General features: G+C 43.2%; 1 protein-coding gene across 10 annotated transcripts in view; it reads right to left on the reverse strand.

Annotated features, from left to right (window-relative positions):
• Washc4 (WASH complex subunit 4) overlaps positions 1 to 19,993 on the reverse strand; it is a 52,485-nt gene that overhangs the window by 16,556 nt on the left and 15,936 nt on the right. For 8 of the 10 annotated variants that reach the window (XR_015624010.1, XR_015624009.1, XR_015624007.1 and 5 more), the window contains 10 exon segments: positions 18,999 to 19,159; positions 14,647 to 14,773; positions 8,618 to 8,743; positions 6,188 to 6,295; positions 5,243 to 5,389; positions 5,041 to 5,120; positions 4,393 to 4,498; positions 3,738 to 3,854; positions 2,335 to 2,503; positions 1,691 to 1,845 (listed from right to left, as the gene is read on the reverse strand). Coding sequence is in view for 3 of the 10 variants with exons in the window: in NM_001399772.1 (NP_001386701.1) it covers positions 1,691 to 1,845; positions 2,335 to 2,503; positions 3,738 to 3,854; positions 4,393 to 4,498; positions 5,041 to 5,120; positions 5,243 to 5,389; positions 6,188 to 6,295; positions 8,618 to 8,743; positions 14,647 to 14,773; positions 18,999 to 19,159 (1,296 nt within the window). In the remaining 7 variants the exon portion in view is untranslated. 10 annotated transcript variants of the gene reach the window in all.

The raw sequence follows: 19,993 nt of genomic DNA on the forward strand, positions 1-19,993 counted from the left end.
CACCTGTAACAATGCACTAAACAAGAACGACTCTCCACATGTAATCCTCAAAAACATTAGGTATTACCCATGTAAAGAGAACAAAGTCAGGCAGACAGAACCCTAGGATTTAGGGACTCTAAGTTCAAAGGTTTATGCTTTTTTTGACTACGCCAAATCCCTTTTAGATTTGGTTTATTTTTAATCATATGAAGGTGTGGGTGTGTGTGACCCTTCTGATGTAGGTGTTAGAGACTGAGCTCAGGTCCTCTACAGGAGCACCACATGCTCTCAACTGCTGAGCCACCTCCTCAGCTCCCAGACCAGTTTTTAAATAAACTATATTATTCATATTTTATATACATAAACATATCTTTCTGTTTTGTTCAAGACAGGATTTCTCTGTGTAGGCCTGGCTGCTGGCTGGCCTTGAACTCATGATCTGCCTGCCTCTGCCCCTCTCTCTCTCTCTCTCTCTCTCTCTCTCTCTCTCTCTCTCTCTGTTTTTTTAATGTGTATGTCCGTGCACCACTTGTGTGTGCTGGTCAGAAGAGGGTGCTGGATCCCATGGAGCATGTGGGTGCTGGGACCCTAGGTCTTCCTCTGCAAGAAAAGAGGGACTTTCACTGCTGAACTTTCTTGTCAGGCCCTGAGCTCTTTTATTCTTTAAGACCCTCCTTTCTTCACACGCTTCCCTGATTCTCAGTGGTAAACCTTCTATAGCTTTTCTACCTAGTGCTCAAAGTATCATCACAATACACATTGGTATTGTACCTTTTGCTATACTCTACCCTAAAACTTCCTTCACATACGTTTTATCTCCCCTTAGGCTGTAAGCATATAACTGAATCCTTAAACACAGCTGATTATCCAGCGCTCTCTAAACATGTACTAATATTTAAATAAATGATTAAAGGATACACAAAATGATCCTGGAAACAGCCCATAAATACAACAGGTATTATTGTTCCTCTGGTATTATGATCGTCAAATTTGGGGACAGAATAAATGGTTTTTAAACATTAACTAGATTATTTTTATGAGAACTACTCACAGAATAACCAAGAATCTAAATTGCTACATTCAGGAAATACTCCATATTACAAATCAGCAAAACCAAGTGCTTCTTTGCAATTTGCAACTATAGCTAGCTGTTTTCCTAATATAATAAAGTTCGCATACTACACTCATTTAAAATCCAGCTTTGTATATACCTTTTAGGGTTCTGTGAAGTTAACTAAGTACATTCCTGAAGTGTGTGTTAGTACTTACTTCACACGCTCAGTGGAACTCTACTCACTCAGGAAAGCAATGGTAATTTCTATTTTGCCCATAGTACCATCTAATATTTTACTCTCAACAGATGTAAGGTTTATATAACAAAACATTTCTTAAAACTACATTACGGGAATGTAGATATATCTCAGTGGTTAAGAGCACTTGTTCTTATGAACAACTGGTGTTGGACCCAGAACCCATAGTTAATCCTTAGTCACTCTAGGTCCAAGACATGTGACACTTTTCTGACCTCTGCATGCACCAGGCACTGACATGGTGCAGATGCATACATATAGGCAAAATACTCATACACATAAAATAGATGTCTAATAGGCGGGCAGGCAGGCAGACAGGCAGACTGGCAGACAGACAAGAAAACATTTCTTAAATTAATACTGTTGCATATCAGACCATACCATAAAACTGAACATACCTGCTCCAGAGTCTGGCTAGGAAGATGTGCCTCTGTCATAACCAACCCATAACGCTGCGTAGCCAAATTTCTCATTTCACTGTAAGTGGCCCAATCATGAAGAGCTACTGTTGTGAGATTGTAGAAAGTCTTATCTAGATAGTGAGTCACATAAGCTACAAAAACAAAAGAAAACAAACCCCACAAATTGCTATGTTTGATTCACGAATGGTAAAAGAGAAATGAAGTTAAAAAGAAAACAAATGCCACATGATTTTAAAATTAAATTTTTTTCTTTAAAATAAGATAGTTGTATCAACACTCAATGGGCTGAGGCAAGAGAAGCACAAGTTCAAAATCAGCCTCAGCTAGAGAGCAAAACCTTCAAAATATTTAAAAACAAAACAAAACAAAACAGTAACAGCAAAGCAAGGACTATGTGTGGTAGAAGAGCCCTGTATCTCAGTACTCAGAGGCTGGAGCAGAACTGAGGCTGAGGTCTACCTGGGCTACAGATGGGTCCCTGGCCAACCTGGGCTACACAGCAATTTGCTAAGAAATAAAAATGAGGCAACAGAAAGAGCAAGGAATGAACAGGAACCCTTGAGAATCAGCTGCTGTTTGACAGGTCAGAAGGCACACAGGACACATGTGCAAACACTCACCTCGAATGTCAATGAAGCGGTTGAAAAACCGAATCGGGTTCAGAGAGAAAAACAGAGCCAAGTCCTTTCTGCCCACTTTGAAGGGGTTCCGGTCATCCAGCTTCAAGTGAGTGTGCACGGAGAGCCGCAAGTCCTTCTCCGTCTCCTTACACAGCTTATCCAGCAGACGCTGTTGGGAAGGAATTGAGCTGTTTACCACGGCTCCCACTGCAGACCACTCCTCCACGTGGGCACATGCCTTAACCCTCACTGTACACTGACCAGACTGACCAACTAGATTCTTGACTTAAGATGCCAACCTCTCAATGGTAAAATTTTATTTTTGTTTGAAAAGTGTAATAATTTTTTTAAAGCCAAGAGACAGATAAATTACTGAGACTTCGTTTTCATAAATATTTAATTTTAATTTTCATGAACAGCCAACCAATGGCTTCACTATAAGGAACATGACTATGTAATATAAAGCATTAAGTTTATAAAAAGCAGCAGCAAAAATTAATCTTGCAACATGTAGTAAAGGAGAATAGGTTTCCTTATGATTATCATTAAAAAAAAATCACAGGGGCTACATGTATGTGGTACACATACATATATGCAGGCAAAAGAAATACAAATAGAACAAATCTAAAAATATTCTTAAATCATGAAGGCTCTAGAAATGGATTGGTTGATTAAAAGTACTTGTAGACAAGTGTGAGATCCGAGTTCAAATCCCCAGAATACTCCTAAAGCCAAACACGGTAGCCCTAGCTAGATTTGTAATCTAGCCAGAGTGAGAGAGGAGATGAGAAAATCCCTCAGAACTCTGAACCAGCTGGCCTGGTTTTACAGTGGTAAACAACACAGAGACCTTGTCTCAAAACAAGGACAGATACCCAAGTTTGCTCTCTGACCCAACACTTGCACCATCGCATAGGTGCACAGACAGCCAACACACACAAACATACTAAAGTTATCTATGCTTATCTATCAGAGTACCATATACTAGCCAATTACCTATATTTTGTTTTTAAATAAAAAATTTTCCTCTTATTTGCAAGGTCTGATTACCCAGAAGGGCAATCCAATAGGGAGTAAGAGTGTACAGAACTTTTCCTAACGTCAGCACTGAGCAGGCAGATGCTAGGAGGTTTATTCATTTACTAATCATCTCTTCCAAACAAAAGTTGTTTGGTTTACACAATAATTTATAAATAACTGGTTTGGGTTGTCTTGAGAAAGGGTCGGGGCTGGAACTCACAATCCTCCTGCCTCAATCCCGAGTGCTGGAACTGTTAAGTATGCACCATTACACCTAAGTTTGTTAAGTTTCTGACCCAGTGAAGTCAGCTTCGCTGAGACTTCTATCCAAATGCTGTCCCAAAGCACAGCTCTTCAACTTTCAATCCTAGACACAATCTTACCTCATTTAAAATGTCCATGATTTCCTTGTCATAGCAATCCAGAAGCAGCTCATGGGACTCTAAGTGCCTTGAATGCATCATGGCAGGTACACAGTCTCGTAAAGCACTGAACATGTACTAGGAAGGTAATTAAAACATACCTGAGGTTAGAAAAACCACAATTCTGAACAAAACTGCAAAGGCTAACTACATACAAAAACTCTGACCTCAAGGAAAAATCACTCTGCTATGACTGCTTTATTTTCCTAAAACCCTGAAACATGCGATGTAGGCGTACACACAAAAAAGAAGAGAAGCTAACGCTCACTAGTCTTCTACTCTACGTGCATCAAATATACTTACTTCCACGGAGAAACTGAGAAACATGCAGCCTGCCAACGAGTAATTACCAAAATTACTGAGCAAGATCAAAGCAAGTGAGCTGAGAATAAGTGGATAAGTGCCTGCAGAGGGCTAGTCCAGTAGGACTAACTTTACTCATAACTACTGATATACAATTTAACCACCGACTACATGAACTTTGATTAGATATGCACAATAACGCTGTTCGAGATATCACTGCAGGGCAATTGTATGATGGTTTATGAAATCAAATGACCTACTTAAAACCTAGGGAACAGAGATGGTGTTTACTGTGAGACTCCTCTGTACTTACATGTAATCTAGCTGCATCAACAGCATTCTCATAGACATCATCTAAATAAATCGGGAAGACAGCGCGATGCCAGTATAAAAAACAACAGTCACACTGTGTTTGGACTCTGCAATGCAAGGCAGTAAGTAATTAGTGGTACCAACATGAGCGTCCCTATAACACAAAGGAATGACCTTCCGTACTGAGGGAGAGGTCTAACTTCCTCACGTTATATTCGCTCAGCCACTCCACCCGACATTACTACACCACTACAACAATGGAGTGGAGACCACATCTGCCAGGTACCCTGAGGGGAGCTGCTCTGTGTCATGCAAAGCCTTCCAGGGGACTCACAGTTCCTGTGAAAACAAAGCTAAGACAGGACAAGGCTGTAGTCAGTCTCCTGCTGGTCACATTACAAGAGTTACAGAGAGGAACTTTAGTGCCCTGTGGATCTCTCCCTACTCTGGCTGTGCCAAAGAGAAACCAAAGGGAATGTGGAAACAGGCCTGTGACCTCAGCGCTGCAGGACCAGCCTGGGCCCCACAACAAATGGAGATCAGGAGTGAACAGGGTTGGGGAGGGAGGGGGGGAGCAGGGGGAGAGGGGGAGGGAACTACTGTCCTATTGCCCCAGGCCCTTGACTATCACATACCCAGCTCCACTTACCGTTCCCTCAGTTCACTGATAAGATCGAGTTTTTTCATGACAACTTGCAGGGGAAAGAGTTCTTCATCTTTGAATGTTTTCTATTAGCAGGAAGAGAAAACACAAAAGTGTATCACCACAAGGCCAAGTCTCCTGGGCTAATAAATGACCTGTGAACCTCAGACCTTCATGCTGATTCCTTTAAGAAGAGCAATAAACTTACCATTTGCGTGCCAACACTCAACGCCAAAGAAACAACAAGTCGTCGTTGTTTGGTGCTTGGTCCATTTAAGGTGTTCTCAGCCAAAACAAGAGCAGACAGCACATCAAGACGCTGTTCACTGTATTTCTTGTCTGAAATTACTCTTTTCTTAAAGATGAAACACAGAAGCATTAGTTTTGAGTCTAACATCGTTAAGTTTCAAAAGAAAAAAAGTCTCTATTCTGTTTTCTATGGCCTAGCTCCAGACAGCAGAGAAAAACACTTTCCCCACTATTCTGAACTTAGCCTCTCTAACTGTCTCTCAGAGCAAACACAGCGGGCTTACTTTCACACTCACATCAATCTAACTAGAAAAAAAATTCTAAAAATAAGGGGTCAAAACCTTTCCCTTCCAGGGCTGGAGAGATGGCTCAGTGGTTAAGAGCACTGTCTGCTCTTCCAGAGGTCCTAAGTTCAATTCCCAGCAACCACATGGTGGCTCACAACTATCTGTAATGGGATCTGATGCCCTCTTCTGGTGTGTCAGCTACAGTATACTCATAAAATATAATAAATCATTTAAAAAAAAAAGTCCCTTCCTTCTACTGAGATTAGCAGCTGGTGGGTTTTTCAGTGAGTTACATGGGGCACCTGGGGCTTCACAACAAGTTAGGCTCTGGGTTAGATGGTTTCCCTGACTGTCGGCTAATACACTGATTACAGGGAGCCAGGCTGAGTTCCCACTGTCAGTACGCGCTCTTAAACAAGATAGTGCCTGCATTAGTCAAGCATGACAGTTTTTCAGACTACAATTCTGCTAATTATAAAGATTACAAAATGCAGTGGATAGAGCACTACAGAAATAACCCATCTGGCAGGAGCAGAACAGAAGCTAACCCAGGAAATGCAGATAACGTGGGATTGCATGATCCCTTAATTCCGCTGCGCACATCACAATCTGCGTACCTTGGCTACAGAGATAGAGTTAAGAGCCTGATGCTGAAGGTGCTGTGTTATATGTGACACCGAGTCCGCAACAACCATGCTTCTCCTGTGGAACATATGCTCTACCGCCTAAAAGAAATAAAAGTGACTTTGCAAAAAGTAACAAAACTTACAGCAAAATCGTAATTGTTAAAGAAAACCTTCATGAGCCTAAGAAAGGAAGGAATTTAGTAAATGAGACTAGAGGAGAATAAAGACACAGACACATGGACTCTCACACACTCCCTCTCCCTCTCCTTCTCCCTCTTCTCCCTCTTCCTCTCTCTCTCTCTCCCCAACCAAAATGCACCACTCGGGGCTGCAGAGACGGTTTGGTCTTTAAGCGCTTGCTTGCTTCACAGACATGAAGAAGCAAGTCTGATTTCCCATACCTACATTAAACCAGCCAAGCATGGTGACACACGCTTATCTCCCCAGTGTCCAGAAGACAGACGGGTCCCTGGAGCTTGCTAGCCTCACTGGTAAACTCCAGAACCCTGTCTCAAACCACAAAGTACATACATAGCTTCAAAGAATCAGATTCTGAGCTTGACTGCTGGCCTCCACACAGTCACCCTTATACACAAAGACAGACACACAGACACACACACAAAGCATTATGCTGGAAAATTCAACTGCATTAAAATTAAGCACCTGTACTTGTCAAAAGCCATTAAAAAATAAAATAAAAATATGGTATATACTAAATGAAAGATTCTTTTCTACAAACATTCCAAATTTCAAATAAATCAAAGATTTTTTACACAATCAATAGAACCAAACCCTCCCCAAAAGTACAAATAGGTTTTTCAAACAGAAATACAGTAAATAAATAAAAATTCATTATCATTAACAATTAGGTGCAAATTATTAAAAATGGTCCAAACAACTTGTGCTGACTGGCTGGCTTAATGGCAGGTACAGAGGAAGAGGCCTGTAATCCCTGCATCCAGAAAAGGCAGGGGAACTGCTATGACTGAAAGATAACCTAGGGTGCTGGCTAGGTTTATATGACCCTGACTCAAGTCAGACTCGGCTGAAAGAGAACCTTAACTGAAAAGATGCGTCCAAAAGACCCAGCAGTTAAGAAACTGGTGATGGATGAGGAGGGCCCAGTCTGCTGTGGGTGGTGCCATCCCTCAGGGTGTCCTGGCTTCTATAAGCAGGCAGAGTAAGCCAGTAAGCAGCACTGCTCCATGGCCTCTGCATCAGCTCCTGTTCCAAATTCCTGCTCTGTGTGAGTTTCTACCCTCACGCTTTTAATGATGATTACCATATGGAACTTTAAGTAAAATGAACTCTTTCCTCCCCAGGATGTTTTGGGTCAGAATGTTTTCATCACAGCAATAGTAACCCTAACCAAGACAATGATGTACAGTGAGGCCCTATCTCAAAGAAAAACAAAAAAATACTTGGTAATACAGGAAGGAAGGAAGGAAGGAAGGAAGGAAGGAAGGAAGGAAGGAAGGAAGGAAGGAAGTTAGTTTTAAGAAAGTCCAAAGTAAGGGGTTGGGGATTTGGCTCAGTGGTAGAGCACTTGCCTGGCAAGCACAAGGCCTTGGGTTTGGTCCTCAGCTCCAGAAGGGGGAAAAAAAAAGAATAAAGAAAGTCCAAAGTACATGATTACTGGAAACTTACCAGCAAATCTGAGTCTTAATTTCATAGCTGGGCTCTCCTACCTACAAGGAGTTATACTAAAAACCATTTTACATTCCAATAAGTATACTCCCTGTGAAGTCATCTGAATCTATCAGTCCACTGTTTACCCACAAGACCCCAGTGCTTTCTTTAAACTACAATCAACAGTGTCACATAAACTGACCTCATTTGCATGTGAACACTTGTAAATACTGGGTATTTTAGCACAAAATTTTTCAATTCATGCAACTTGCTTTGTAACCCTTCTGTGACTAAAACAATTACTGACAACACTAAAGCTAACTCTCCCTTCTTCTCATGAGCTTGGCTGCTAACAGAGTTTAAACCCACAGATGGTCAGTCACCTCTCTCTTTCAACTTTACAGGGGCATAATGAATGCAGATCCACACAGTTTCACTTCCAAGAGAGCTTTCAGTAACTTACAAAGGGTACCCAGGGCTTCACAACAAGCTAGGCTTAGGGTTAGATGGTTTCCTTGACTGTTGGCTAATGCACTGATTAGACCAGGGAACCAATCTGAGCACATTTAAGATGAACCAGGCTGAGTTGAGCTGTCAACACGCACAGCTGTATACGGCAGCACCTGTATTAGTCAAGCATGAGTTGTTTTCAATTTTAAGTTCACTTTCTTCTAAGCTTGTGTTCTGATGTGACCAGAAAATAAACCCCCTCACCCAATCCCCAAAAGCACCCTACTGTAGCTGAGGTCATGTCCCAAGTCCCGGTGACAAAGCGAAACAGCACTACCTCACCTTGAGAAGCTCAATGAGCCTGCACAGCGCCTTCACGGAGGTTCTGGTCATAGGCTTCTGCATGGACATGTAGAGGTTCATCGTGGTCTTTATAATGGTGCTAATACTATATGCATATAAGAAGCCCTACAGAAGAAAAGGAACAATGGAATCACAGATTTCATTCAGACCTTGTTCCCCATATGCTAAGCATGCCAATAGCCAGTACTTCTAAGTCTCTTATTTATTATTTTTATGGTAAGGGTATTATATTGCATGTATGTCTGCCCAACACGTGAACGCAGTTCCTGAGACCAGAAGTGGGTGTTGGGTCTCTCGGAACCCATGTTAGAGGCAGTTCTGTGCTGCTGGATTAAACATGGATACTCTGGATTAGTGCCTAGTACTCTTCACCTCTGACTCATCTCTCCAAACGCTCAATGTCCCTTTTAAAGTCAGTTCTTATATTTTTGGTTGTGAGCCTAGCCTTTAACGGCTGAGCCATCTCTCCAGCCCTTAAAGTCAGTTCTTAAAGAGTTAGAAATACTACTCCTGACAACACTGTGAGCTTCAAAGAAGCCCTTAATAATTTCCTGAACTATCAAATACTAGACATTTACACATTTCCTGGCTTTTAAAAAGCTATTCACTTAAAGAAAATGAAAACCTCTCCAGCAAAATGGTGTGTTAAATGCCAGTGAAATACCTAATAACTCATCCTCCCCTTAACTGCTGAGGAGACAAGAGATCCCATCTGCTGATACTGAGAGCAGGACTAAGGAAAACTGAAAACTGGGGAGTTGCTTCCTTGAACAACGCAGACATGCAAAGGAAGTTCTGAGCACCAAGCTAATCGCATTCCTCCTCTCCGCCCAGGCCTGCAGCTCTCAATCTGCGGGTCAGATATTTACATCATGCTTTGTAACAGTAGAAAATCAGTTAGGCACTAGCAACAAAATCCTGTTATAGTTGTGGGTCACCGTAACAGGAGGAGCACACAGCTCGGCAGGTGGAGAACCAGGGGCCTAGCCCAATTCCCACAGTCCACCTGTTATCTGTCTCTCGTCAGCTTTCTCTCCATCTCGCCCAAGAACTAGAACACATTCTCTCATCCCCTTCTTTCATGAAGGAGCACGTAATTATTTTGCTGCTTAAAAGTATTTTCTAACTCTTCTGAACTCCAGGAAGACTAAATAGTAAACAAGATGATGGATAGGGTGTGTGTGTGTGTGTGTGTGTGTGTGTGTGAGCGTGCACATGGAGGCCACTGGATCTGCTGGAACTGAAGTATGGATGGTTGTGAGCTGCCAGTGCCGGTGGTGAAATCTGAACTCAAACCCTCTGGAAAAGTAACAAGCTCTTTTAACTGCTGGGTCATTTTTTTCAGCCCCTCACATATTTTCACTTAAAGCTCCAAAGGGTTTAAAACCACATACATATCAATATATATTTTTCTTTAGTTTCTTTTTAAATAAAAACAAATTTGATACAGTATTTTGATGTTTTCCCCTCCCCTAAATCTCCACAGATCCTCGCTACCTTACTACCTACCCAACTTTGTTCTCTCCTTTAAATTAAAACAACAAAAACAGCGCGCACACACACACACACACACACACACACACACACACACACACACACACACACACACAAAAGCAAAGTCCAATAAAACAAAAACAGGGGGAGGGGTCAAATACGTACATATATAAAAACATGGAATCTGTCTTATATTGGCCAACAGCTCCTGGATGGACATGGGCCCTGCCCTGAAGTGTGGTTGCCGGCAGGTATCAATAGCAAGTGATTAGAGCTGGGATCCTGTCTCCACTTTCCCATCTCACTGCTGAAACCCCCTCTGGCTGGAAACTGTGCTGGTCTTATGTGTGATGCCACAGTCCCCCACTAACTCTCCTAGTCTAGTATCCTCTTTATCCATCCATAACACTACATTCTATTTTTCCCTTCCTTGGGAGAGCCTCCTCCCCCCTGGTACCTGGCCTCTTGGTTATTCAGACTGCAGAACACATTCCAGAATTTTAAAAGCCAGCATCAAATAAATGTAAGAGAAAATATACAGCACTCATCTTCTAAGGGTCTGGGTTACCTCACTCAGAATGTTCTTTTCTACTAGCTCCATCCACGAACTTATCTACAAATTTCATAATTTCATTTTTAAGAGCTGAGCAATATTCCACTGTATAAATGTACAACATTTCCACTATCCGTTCTTCTACTGAGGGACATCTACGGTGTTTCCAAGTTCTGGCTGTCAGGAACAGAGCGGCAATGAACATGGATGAGTGGGCATCTCTGTAGTAGGATGCAGAGTCCTAATCCCAAGAGCAGTGTAGCTGGATCTCCGGGTTGGTTGACTCCAGCTTCCTGAGGAAGCACGCTGGTTTCCAGAGGGGCTGTAAAGTTTGCACTCCCATCTACAGTGAATGAATGTTCTCCTTTCCCTGCATGCTCAACAGCACGAGCTGGCATTTGTTTTATTATCTTGGCCATTCTGAGTGGGATAAGAGGAAAGAAATCTCAAAGTAGCTGCCGTTTCTATTTCCCTGATGGTGAAGGATGTTTCTCAGCCATCTGTGCCTACTTAGGTCTTTACTCCATTTACCTGGGTTATTGTTTTCTTGATGCTCAGTTTTCTTAGTCTTTATGGATTTTAGATATTAACCTTCTATCGGATTTGCAATTGGTAAAGATGTTTTCCAATTCTTTTTTTTTTTTTTTTTTTGGTTCTTTTTTTTCGGAGCTGGGGACCGAACCCAGGGCCACGCACTTGCTAGGCAAGCGCTCTACCACTGAGCTAAATCCCCAACCCCTCTTTTTTTTTTTCCCCCCGGGGCTGAGGACCAATACCAGAGCCTTGCGCTTGCTAGGCAAGCGCTCTACCACTGAGCTAAATCCCCAACCCCGAAATTTTCCAATTCTTTAGGCTGTCACTCTGCCAAAATGACAAGTGCCCTTTGCAGTCCCGGAACTTCTCAGTTTCATGGGGTCCCATTTATTAATTACTGGTCTTTGGGCTTATGCTACCACTGTCCTGTTGAGAAAATCCTTCCTGTGCCAATGAGTTCAAGACTATTCTTACTTCCTTTCCTGTCAGATTCAGGAAGCTGCCCTTATGTTGAGACCCTTGGTTTATAGCTGGGTTTTGTGCAGGATGACAGAAATGGATCTATTTTGTTCTTCTACAAGACTTCTACATTGTTTGACTAGCACCAATATGAGCTGAAGGTACTGTCTTTTCTCCAGTGTCCATTTCTGACTTTTTTGTTCAAATGAAGTGTCCACAGGAAAGGTATGTGTGTGGGTCTTCAATTGACTCCACTGATAATGTGTATGTCTTTAGGCCAATACCATGCGCCGTTTTTATTATCATAGCTCTACACAGTACAACTTGACAACTGGGATGATCATACATCTGGCAGTTCTTTTATTATTTTGGATTGTTTTAACCGTTTTTTGTCTGTCCATATGCAGTTGAAGATTGTTTTGTTCAATTTCTACTTAGAACTGTGTTGATATTTTGATGGGAATTATATTGAATCTAAAGATTGCTTTTGGTAAAATGGCCATTTTCATACTATTAATCCAAAAGGATGGTGGTCTTTCCATCTTGTGGTATCTTCAATTTCTTTTCTTCACTCCCAAAGTTTTTATTGTATAAGTCTTTCACTTGTTGGGTTAGAGTTATCCCAAGATACACATATTTTTGAAGCTATTATAAAGCACAGTGTTTCCTGACTTTCACTGTCTGCCATTTGTATGTAGAAAGCCTGCTGACTTCTGTGGACTGACTTTATATCCTACTACTCTGCAGGTTAAGTCTGTCTTATGAGTCTCTGAATTTCCTCAGTGTCTGTTGTAATCCTCCCTTCATGTCTACTCGTATTTATTTGGATCTTCTCTTTGTGTCTTCTGGTTAACTTGGTTACTGCCAGCTAGCCTGTTTCCTAACCACAGGATTGACTATTTCTGACTAGCAGAGTGTACACACAGTGGCAATTTTCCTTTCAACAGCTGTGTTGAAGAGATGTGCTTGACTTAGAGAATGAAGGAATGTAATGGAGGAAGTGTCCTGAGAAGGTGGCACAAGACTAAGGCTTGTGGCATACTCTAGTTCTCCCTTGTCAGCTAGAGAATTATCACATTAGACTACACTTTTGTGCACATGGGAAAGCTAAAAGCAGAACAAGAAACAGCAAACGTCAAAGGTGGGCAAGAAAGAGAAGCCTTTGGTGGTAGCCTTCAAGTGTGTAACTCCTCGTGCCATTAACAACCTGTTCATCTTCACTGTTAAGGACAGAATACATAATATAGATGACTTTTCCTATTATGAACCATTAGAAAAGCTAGGTAACACTCCTCAAAACTCTCGAGAAGGCATCGAAGAGCTCACAAGAAAATGAGGAAACAAGTGGTCAAGACCTAGGGGAGACCTAGAGCAGAGAGACTGAAACTGCTTCTCCACAGCCTCCGCCTCAGAGGCTTCTGTCAGAAACACAGGCAACAACGCAGAAACCAGCTCACAGCCCTGTGAGAAGACAAAGATGGCCACTAAGGAAACAGCTCAATGGGCGACATGTTCACTATGCAAGTACAGTGACTAAGTTCAGATCGCTAGACCCATTTAAAAAGCGAGGCACAGAGGTGCGTATCTATAAACCAACCCAGCCCAGAGAGACAGGCATCTCCAAAGGGACTTGCTCGTCAGCGGCTCCAGGTTCAGTGAAAGACTATCTCAAAAAGTAAGGTGAAGAGTGACTGAGTCACACATCTACTACATGCTCCACAGAGCCACAGAACCAAGAGCATCCACTCCAGGACACTCACTCTCTCACTCACAAATGAAATAAAACCAGATTGAGGAAAAACATACACTGTTTACAGAAGACACACATTCCATGCAAGAAGATACAAAGGCTGCATGTGAGGTTCAGTAAAGACACACTGTGTAGACATTAGCTGAAGCAAACACTGTGCAACCGTGTCAGTACCAGACACCAGTGCTCTCCAACAGAAAGCACTCAGAGACCGACAGCACGGCTACTTCCTGGGGGCGGCTGGTGTCCAAAGCAGACACCAAGGCTTTCTGCTCAGGATCGCTCCAGCTCCCAGTTCCCAAGCAGAACCGCAATAACTCTAAACACTCTGTACTTAACACCACACTACAGAAATCAAAACCTGATAGAACTATAAAGATGTTATTTGTAAATAAGCCCACAAATAATGGTGGGACACTCTCACTGAACTCTCAGTTATTAGAGACTATAGACCAAACAATTAGTAAAATCCTGCCATGTCTAAACGCTACACTAACAAAGGCACACTATCCTCTTTAACCAGGGGATATTTGCCAAAGCTGCACAAGCCAGGTCCCTGCCCGTTTCAAATAGTAAATTACCTTACCTGAGGTAGGGACTGGCAAGGTGGCTCAGTAGGCAAGGGTTCTTGTTGCCAAGCCTATCAACCTGAGTTCAATCCCTGGGACCCAAGTGGTAGAGAAGAGAACCGACTTCACAAGCTGGTCCTCTGATTTTCACACTGGTACCATGGCCCCCTTGAGTGCAAGCACTCACATGTACATGCATACCTGTATGCATGCATGCGCACAAGCACACAGTCACACTCACTCACATGCACACACTCTCTCCCCACTAAATACATGTAATGTTTTTTAAAATTAAAGATAAAAAGATATCCTCACATATAAAAGTATCTTTCAAGACAGCCCACAGGAGCACTGGCAAGCAGGTAAGGGCGCTGCGGTCAAGTGAGCTCTTCAGGACCGCTCCTTTCATAAACCTAAGTGCACTTGCCCTCGGAGCCAGAGGCACTGAATCCCTGAATCCCTGGGAATCAAACTTGGGATCTTTGCAAGAGAAGGGCTCTCACCCCGAGCTGTCTCTGCAGCTCCTCATGTTGTTTATATATAAAACATAACCCTCCTTTTCACAGTTGTGGCCATGTAACCTCTATAAATTAAATTCACAAATTTGAAATTACACCCAAAAATATTCTAAGTAAGAACACACAACTACCTGTATGAAAACATTACATCTGTTGGTGAGGTCTTCAGCAAATGTATCCATCCTCTGCTCTTTAGATAACATAGACTCCATCTTCATCATCCACGAGCTCACAAAGACGTAGTAAGACTGCACATCTCTAGCAAAGGAAAACATTGAGGTTCCTTAGAGCACAAACCAAAACATACAGCCATGTCTTCATACTGACCAGAGCAAACATATTCCTTCCAGCAGTGACTGTGTGCGTCTGGCCTTCAAACGAAGTCCTATGCTCTTCCCCTCTCCTCTTGCTCCCTCACTCTCTCCCCTATCCCCACTCTCTCCCCTGCTTCTCCTTCTCTCCATATGCTCATGGCTGGCCTCTACTCCTACACACACACACACACACTCTCACACTCTCTCTCTCTCTCTCTCTCTCTCTCTCTCTCTCTCTCCCCCCCACCCCGTCTCTCTCTTTCTGCCTTTCTCTGTCACTACTACCCCTCAACTCCCCTCCCCATGCCCTAAATAAACTCTTATTCTATACTAAAAAAGAGAGAGAGAGAGAGAGAGAGAGAATCCTATATGCATATATAAGTTACTCAACTATGTCCTGAGTACCTATTCAAGCCAGGCATTAATTCTAGCTGAGAATACAACAGATGGAAAGATGAAAATCTGGCACCATGAAGCTCAGATTCTAGGAAGGAGAGCTACAGAATAATAAATCAATAACCAAGGTCGAAACAATCGTTAACTGTGTGCTGACACAGCCTGAGGGAGGGGTAGACAGGGACACAGATCGAGCCTGGAGTAGTTGTCTAATTTTAGATAGGATGATCAGAGTAGGCTCAGAGTGTGGTGGTTCTGAGCCAGGATTAGGTCAGATCAGTAAGATGTGCAAGCATGTAAGCAGAGAGTTTACGGAGGGTGAGGAACAAGGGCAAGAGCCCTAAGGCCTTGGAACTACACCCAATTTGTCCAGTAATAACAAAACCCAGGAGGGTAGAGCACAGAGAGGAGAGGGAGGGACAGAAGAGCAGATCGGAGGTAGAGGGAGGGTGGGAGAGTGGGGAGGAAGTATAGAAAACAAGGGCCTAAGGGAAGCCACTGGAGATGAATGGTTTTAAGAGAATCGCTACCCCTTTGGCTGGTGTGTTAAAATAAACCATAGTAAGGCTAGCATCTACAAAGCAACTATAATAATGCGGGAGAAAGAAGACAGTACCCTCAATGAGAGTAAGAACACAGGAGCAGAGGCTGGCAAGCAGCTCAGCAGTTAAGAGCAAGTCCTACTCTTACAAAGAACCCAAGTTCCGTTCTCAGCACCCACATGGCAGCTCACAAGTTACAACTCCAGCTTCAGGGATCAGTCTGAGGGCACCTACACATATATGGCATACATAGCCAGGCACATAAAGGTTTTGTTTTCTAATGGAAAAAAAATAGTAAAAGTAGCCAGAATCTGAATTTAAAACCTAATTTGAATGTTCATGCTATACCAGTAACTATTCTAAACTTGACACAAATTAGCTCACTGAAACCCCACAGTAACCTTATGCAGTACTTAGAGAACTCAGGCCCAGGAGGACTTTAAGCAAGGAATAAATACGCTCACCCCTTGCTGTCGCTGGGGGTAGGGGGGTGAGTGTGTAAGCATCCTTACTACTATTACCTGCATGGGCTACACTGAGTCCCTACCCAGACAAAACATGACCCATCACGTGCCCGAGTTACACATGCCTCACTCCCCTGCCTCTGTCACACAGTATAGGTCACACATTAACTATACCTGCTTCCCCACAGCTCAGTACCTCCTCTTTGCCTTTGAAGGTGGACATCCTGCTTTGTCTGACAGGAATGAAGCATCTTATACTTCAGGCCCCTGCATGCTGGCTATGAGCTAATAACTCTCTTGCCTGAAGAACCTTTCGATTCAGTGGGCCCCTACCTCTCTGTTCCTCTGCAGCCCACACTGTGTGTCTCTCTCCTCCTTTCCCTCCCCAAAACCTCATGTAGGGACTATGCTTTTCAATGTCCAGAAACTGCCACACAAAGGAACACCCCTGCCCACATCAGGAGCCAGGGGTAAGACCCAGTCTGGGAGGCTCTCCTTCCCACCACACACACTCAACCAACACACATGCTGACAGTGCCTACTAGTCAGGATAAACAGCAGCAGCAAACAAAAGACAGCAAGAGAGGACTGGAGGGAGGGAGGGAGGGAGGGAGGGAGGGAGGGAGGGAGGGAGGGAGGGCGGGCGGGCTAAGGGGGAGGTAAGGAAATGGGAGAGGAGAGGACTCACTGTACAGTGTGGCAGGCAGGTCACACGTAATCCCCAGCACTCAGGAAACTGAGGCAGGAGAAAACCATTCTGACCATAGTAACACATAATGAAGTGTTCAATTTGCCTTGGGTCAGACACTGTGGATGACAGAGCTTTTTGTCAGTCCTGCTGCTACTCTTACAGCCAGATGGCAGATCATCACTGCCTTTCAAGGATTGAAAACTGACACTGCTTTGGGTCCCAACTTATTTTGTTGTTGGATTGGAGGTCAGGAGGAATTCAGTTATCAATGTGTTAGCTCCATTTTAAAATAGAAATGCAGGACGCACGAAGGGAAAACCACCCTCTGCCCTGGTGGAAAGCAGTGTTGGTCTCTACATAGGAGCCTGAGTCTCCAGAAAAGCTCAGACCCCCTACCTAAGGGCAGTTCTCTCCCGGCGTCGTGCACCAACGATGCCCAGAGGGGTCAGGGGCACTGACTGCAGGAAGCAGAGGACAGCCCCAGCTCCTTTCCACTTCTAGCAACAGAACAGCTGTCACCTCGAGGCTTCCTCTCAAGTGGTAGGATCCCTGCCCCCACGTTTTACAACAGCAGAGTGAATATTAGGTTTCTTTGGCACAACTGAAAGGAAACTGGGGAAAAAAAAAAAAAAAAAAACACCACCATCCTTTCTGATCATGGAGTTCTATACTGACTTTATAGGAAAGCCTAGAGGTGGCTGGGGTAGTGGCACCTCCTTTAATCCCAGCACTAGGGAAACAGACAGTGGATCTTTTTGAGTTCAATTCTCTGAGGCCAGCCTGGTCTACACGGTGAATTTCAGGACAGCCAGGGCTTTGCAGAGAGACTCTGTCTCTTAAAAATAAACAAACAAGTAATTAAGTAAATGAATCAAAAGGCTTTAGGGTAAAATTCTGTCAGGTAAGGGGTCTTGGAAAAGAAAACGTTCAATCTCCACCTATTAAAACTTCCTTCCTACAGTCTCCTGGGCACACAGACAGGCACACTCTGTCCACATAGCCACATGGCAGAACACTGGAGTGTGTGCTCGGCAAACTCACTTCTCTAAGCCTCCCTCTCCTCATCTGAAATCAGGAAACAGCTGAGAGAAGCACAAGACACTTTAATAGTAGAGTGGAGTGCCTGGCTGTGCCACCTGCTGTTAGAACGTCAGGTTTAATCTCTGTATTCCAGGTTTCTCAGGAAATGGTAACACCAGGAGCAGGACTGAGCTCCACAGGGTGTTCTCACTCACTCTGTGTGTCTGATACATGAGACCAGGGAAGGACCTGCAGAGTCCTATGCCGGAACAGTGAACATACTTATGTTCATTTCTTCCCCAGGAACATGGGGCAGGGCCATAATGCAATGTCTTTTGTTCAAAGCCTGCTGCATTTTCAAAGGTTCACACTGCTGGCAGCTATATTGTCCTTACCTGTCATTGTCCCTTCAAAGTCTAGAGTGGCCTTCTAGATGCAGTCAGAGAAGTCAAATCTGCTCCCTCCTGAATCTGAATGCCTCATACACACTCAGAGACATCACTGTACTTTCCCTCAGATTTCTCTAATAGTTTCAGCAGAGAAAACACACTCCCCAGTCCTCTAATGTCATCATCCAGCTCATCTCAAGACACTACAGTAGGAGGCCTTCTAAAAAGGGGGCACCTTCTGGGTTCTATCTCTAGCAACACATACACACAACAGACAATCAGACACACACACTACACACACCACTCACATACACACACAAAATAGTTTTTTTCTTGTTTGTTCGTTTGGGTTTTAAGAAAAAAAGCAAAGTTCTTGAAAAATCAATCTGGGGACTGGAGAGACACTTGGTGATAGAATTTGCCACGCAAGCCTAAGGACCAGACTCTGGATCCAAGTACCACATGGTAGAGGAGAGGACCAGCTCCTGCAAGCTGTCCTCTTTACACACGCACACCCACATACACCAAATAAATTCATAAAAGATGTAAAAGACAAACAATACAGAAACTGTACAATATTATGTTAGTATCACTACATCTTGTGACTCAAGTACTTTCAGGATCAAATATCTGAACATTCTCTTCACAGTTGTTCTATAAAACTTACTTGGTGAGCGACTGAGCTTTCTGCTGTAGGAAGGCATCCCTGTGTATTTTAATGGCTTGAAGACTTTTTCTGTCTAGGAGTTTGGCAGCTGCTGGCATTTTATGAATCAGAAAATTATCAGGAAACCAAATAATATTAGCAGTTAAAGTGACGGCTGGCACCTGAAGGGCAGAGGGAAAGTCATAGAGCGCAGGCCCAATGATGCTGTGCTGAACAATGCTACCAACATACAGGGAAGCAGCTCCGAAAATACAACTATTATTACAAGATGTGTCTTTCTCTCAAGATTATTGTATAAAGAATGAAAGCATTCCCAGTGGGTGGTGAGCACAGCAAATTTATTCTGCCTAAATATTAACAGACAAACAGACACACACACACACAACAGATTTCACAATAATTAATAATATTTAAAAGACAAAATGAAATTCAACCCTTCATAACTTTACTGCCAGGGTATATTAATAAAATGCTAGGAAAGAAAAACAATCTTAAAGATAGCTAAGGCCTCGTGGCCTGTTATTATTTGATAGTATTAGACACAAACCAAGTTTCAATTCTGAAATCAGGTGTCCTATCATGGAAATAGCAAAGATGAAAATAACAATTTAATCTTTTCTTCTTTGCCCTCTAAAAATGAGGGCAAAGGGGAGAAGTCAAAGGAAGGAGGAGGCGAGGTCATGGTAATAGTACTGACAGGATGTTAATGTGACAGGGCACGGGTGCCCTCCTGCAATGCCACCACTCAGGAAACTAAGGCAGAGGACGGCTGAGACTGAGGCTGGTCTGCACTGCACAGCCAGACCCTGTCTCAGCAATAAAACAAAGTCAATGTGCACGCGCACCCACACTAAGAACACACACGCGCACATACACACTAAGGACACCCACCACACATGCCTGATATGAAATGCAGTTATTTTCCTTTAACATATTTGCCCATTTCAAGAATGTTTGTACTTTCAAACCCTACTGTTGCTTTTATTTTTGCATGT

The sequence above is a fragment of the Rattus norvegicus genome, chromosome 7 (genome assembly GCF_021556685.1).
Source record: "Rattus norvegicus strain SHRSP/BbbUtx chromosome 7, alternate assembly SHRSP_T2T, whole genome shotgun sequence".
NCBI lineage: Eukaryota > Metazoa > Chordata > Mammalia > Rodentia > Muridae > Rattus > Rattus norvegicus.